Source organism: Lolium rigidum, chromosome 3 (assembly GCF_022539505.1).
Source record: "Lolium rigidum isolate FL_2022 chromosome 3, APGP_CSIRO_Lrig_0.1, whole genome shotgun sequence".
Classification (NCBI taxonomy): Eukaryota; Viridiplantae; Streptophyta; class Magnoliopsida; order Poales; family Poaceae; genus Lolium; species Lolium rigidum.
The window spans coordinates 145,635,901-145,639,291 of record NC_061510.1 but is presented as its reverse complement, the minus strand read 5'-3'; the positions used below and the strand labels follow the sequence as shown (position 1 = coordinate 145,639,291).

General features: G+C 50.8%; 1 protein-coding gene across 1 annotated transcript; it reads left to right on the top strand.

Annotated features, from left to right (window-relative positions):
* The first annotated feature begins 1,955 nt into the window (after positions 1–1,955).
* Positions 1,956–3,198, top strand: LOC124698362. Its single transcript, XM_047230846.1, has one exon. The coding sequence runs from the start codon at positions 2,276–2,278 to the stop codon at positions 2,996–2,998; it is 723 nt and encodes a 240-aa protein (XP_047086802.1). The 5' UTR covers positions 1,956–2,275; the 3' UTR covers positions 2,999–3,198.
* Positions 3,199–3,391: the final 193 nt, after the last annotated feature.

Below are 3,391 nucleotides of genomic sequence, written 5' to 3'. Positions count from 1 at the left end.
CCCCCCCCATATATTTGCTCGACCGTGATGCCGATGAGAAAAAATCTCCTCCCGTCCGCTGCTCACTCTCCCGCCGCCATTCTGCTCCCCACCGCCCCTCCTTCCACCCAAACTTGCCAGAGATTGCCGGATTCCGCAGCGCGATCTTCTTCGACGGTGGCCTCGTCTTCCTCCGCGACGGTGGCGGGCGTCTTCCTCCGCACTGGCACAGGGCGTCATCGACCTTTGCAACAACGATGACTCCGACAACTCCTTCAACGCCTGGCTCGACATCCTCGAGGACTAGGTGGCTTGATTGCAATGTGTTTGATGAAATGTCTAGTAGAAGATTCAAATATAGGAGTTTTAGAAGATCGATTCCGACAATCGAAGTTTAGAGGAGCAAACTTTTTCTCACCGGTAAACAGTCACCGTTTTCTCCTATAACATTTAGGAGTTCGGTTAGAGATGCTATAAAAAGGCTGGCGACCCCTTCAGAAAAGGTCGAACTTTCTACAGAGTCCTAAATGACTGTGCAAGCTCCTGCCTGATTCAGTTCAAGAGACGGCATAATTAATAAGGGCAAACAAATGAATCAGAAGCTAATTTTATGTCTGTGTATGCCATTCATAAAGACAGTGTAGTACCAATTTCACTCTACCATTTGCAAATGTCAGTACGTACGTGCACATCAGTTCTACAAAAGAGGGTTGGTCAATTAAACCACGTGCCGTTTGCTATCAGAAGCTGGGTTATCTACGAACCGTACCAACAAATTGGACTTTGGGAAGTCCGGCATGGTCCTCAGTTTTGGTCGGCCACAGATCGGTACATACTCGAGAAATTTTCTTTGTCTTTTCTCTTGTAATTTTTTCTAACTATATGTCGCCATGGTTTTGATGACGCCATACTGGTGTCTCTTTCGTGAGCTCACTAGTGGTGATCTTTGAGCAAACCATATATTCAGATTTGTTTGGAATTAAATATGCTACTTTATGTATTTCAGCTTATTACAGCACGCGTTTATATTTTTCGTGTATCTTTGGTTCAGTAATACACCAATAAGTCTACCCCAAATAAGCTTAGACTAAAGAAGACTTGTAGGGCATTATGCTTCACTCTTCATGTAGCCAGGCCTATGCTCCTCAATAACAATGATGTCATATCAACTATATATATGCAAAAAGAAACCTCCTCATTTGGGTTTTCCTTAATTAGCCTCCTATTGATACCGACTGAACGCGGCACTACGAAGCTGCATGTGATGATTTCGGCAACGGCTAGCGATGTGCATCCATGCTCTAATCGGATTTTTAAAAAGACTGAGTGCAAGCTGAAGGATTAAAATGACTGATTCTATCTTTTGATCTAGTGTCGGCGATCGTATGAACCTGAAGATTCCTGCGTTTTTCATTCTAGGGGCGGAGCTAGGCCTAGCCCTACACCGGTGCTTATGAGAAACCTACGTTACTATACTAGCACCACTAAGTTAGTGTTAGCACCAGGCTTTGGCTGATTCTGGCTCAGCCCCCGGTGAATTGACGGCAATAAATCTCGACAAAACTTGGAGAAATAGTGTGTCACGTATCTTAAAGCGAAAAATTGACGGCATAAACATGCGCAAGACCTCCCGTGCACGGAAGAAAATCATTTCTGGTGAATGTACCCCTAGGTTGGTGCATGAATACATGCAAGCTAGTAGCTCTACCTAGAATGCTAGTGTCTCTCTTTGCCCGCGTCGGTACGGCAACAACAACAACAACAAATACACATGTGTAGCTTTCCATGGAAACAATCAAGGCGAACATTAGCATGCATATAGGAGTAGAATAGTCACTAAGCAATAAATGTGATAGCATCAACCAACTAATTCTTCTTTGTTTTTTCCTCATTATAGGCAATAAGGAGCACGACTTCCACACATGGAAGACCTTGCCCTGTCCCTGTATACATGCCTGCCTAGTGGGACAGTTAAAAAGGCCCCGCTTGGAATTTGTCGTCTCTACAGCATCAGCACGCGCGCGAAACGCCGTCGACTTTGACTACCGACCTCCGCCGCGCGGACGAGCTACCCCTTCCGGCCGGCGCGTACGTCCATACCTGCTACTCATATATACTCCCCGGAGATCCAGAAAAGAACACAAGTGTACAGAGCCCCATCCGTTCAAAGATCCTTCCATTCCATCGCCTCGCCGGAAACCACGTACGTGAACCCTAGCTCCATTCATCGCTGGCTCGCTCGATCTTGCTCATTCATTTCATCGCCACCTAGCTACCTGCATATACCCTGCTTGGCATGGGCGGTGGCCGCGTCCTGGCGTCGATCCCGTGCTTCTTCTGCGTCTCCGTGTCGCGGCGGGGCCGCACGGCGAGGCTGGTGCTGTGGGGCGGGGAGGCGCGGGCGGCAAGCCACCGGACGCAGGCGGGACAGGTGATGCTCGACTTCGCGGGCACCGTCGTCTGCCGCGCCGACGGGTTCTTCATCGGCCGCCCGGCGCCGGTGCTGGCCATCGAGGACCGCCTCGTCGCCGGGGCGACATACCTCGTGCTCCCCGTCGACCGCCTGCCGCAGGGCTACGACGCCGTCACCGCGGCCTCGCTCGCCGCGCTCTCCTACGACAGGGCCAGCCCCGGGGGGTCCATCGCGGGCGGGCCCAAGAGCCCGTTCGAGTACGTCAAGGGGGACGACGGCCGGACGGTGATCAAGGTCACGCCGGAGTTCCTCGTCAAGGCCATCACCGCCAGACCAGGCTCGTGTGGTGGTATCGGTGGTGAGGCTGAGGCGGGAGCTGACGGTGAAGGCGGCGCGTGCGGAGGGGCGCTGTGCAGCACGCCGGAGCTGAGGAAGCACTACGAGCAGCTCGTGGGGGCCGGCAGGGGGAAGCCGTACTCGCCGCGGCTGGACCCGATCAAGGAGCGCAAGGGGAGGAGGCTCATGCCGGTGACGGTGAGCCCCGGGAGGCTCTCGCTGTCGCTGTCGCCGGTGAGGCTTCTAGGGCTGGCCAAGACAGAAATATAGCCAAGGATCCCTAGCTAACGTAGGTAGGCACCGGCCGGCCGTGCTGCGAGACGTGGAATTGCCTCCATTCTATGGTGTTCTCCTTGCTCATTCCGTTCTGGTTGACCAAATTAAGCGATTTGGGTTTATTTGTACATACTGAGTGGTTGATCGAAGAACTGTGTCTTGTATACTTAATTTGCTGGGATCAGGAAATTGTACAGACTGTCTCACTTCTTTCATCTAACTGTGTCTTGTATTACTTGATTTGCTGGAGGAAATTGTATATACCATCTTGCTTCTTCATCTCGCATTTTCTTACAAAACTTTTATCCATGCCCTCTACACCAACAAAATTGTGTAGAATGTGCTAAGAGAAGCAAAAAAAAAAGATTTAAAAAATTGCACAAGAAG

Bases quoted from the DNA above. Each gene is read 5' to 3' on its own strand.
- LOC124698362 (XM_047230846.1), top strand. From the start codon at position 2,276: ATGGGCGGTGGCCGCGTCCTGGCGTCGATCCCGTGCTTCTTCTGCGTC.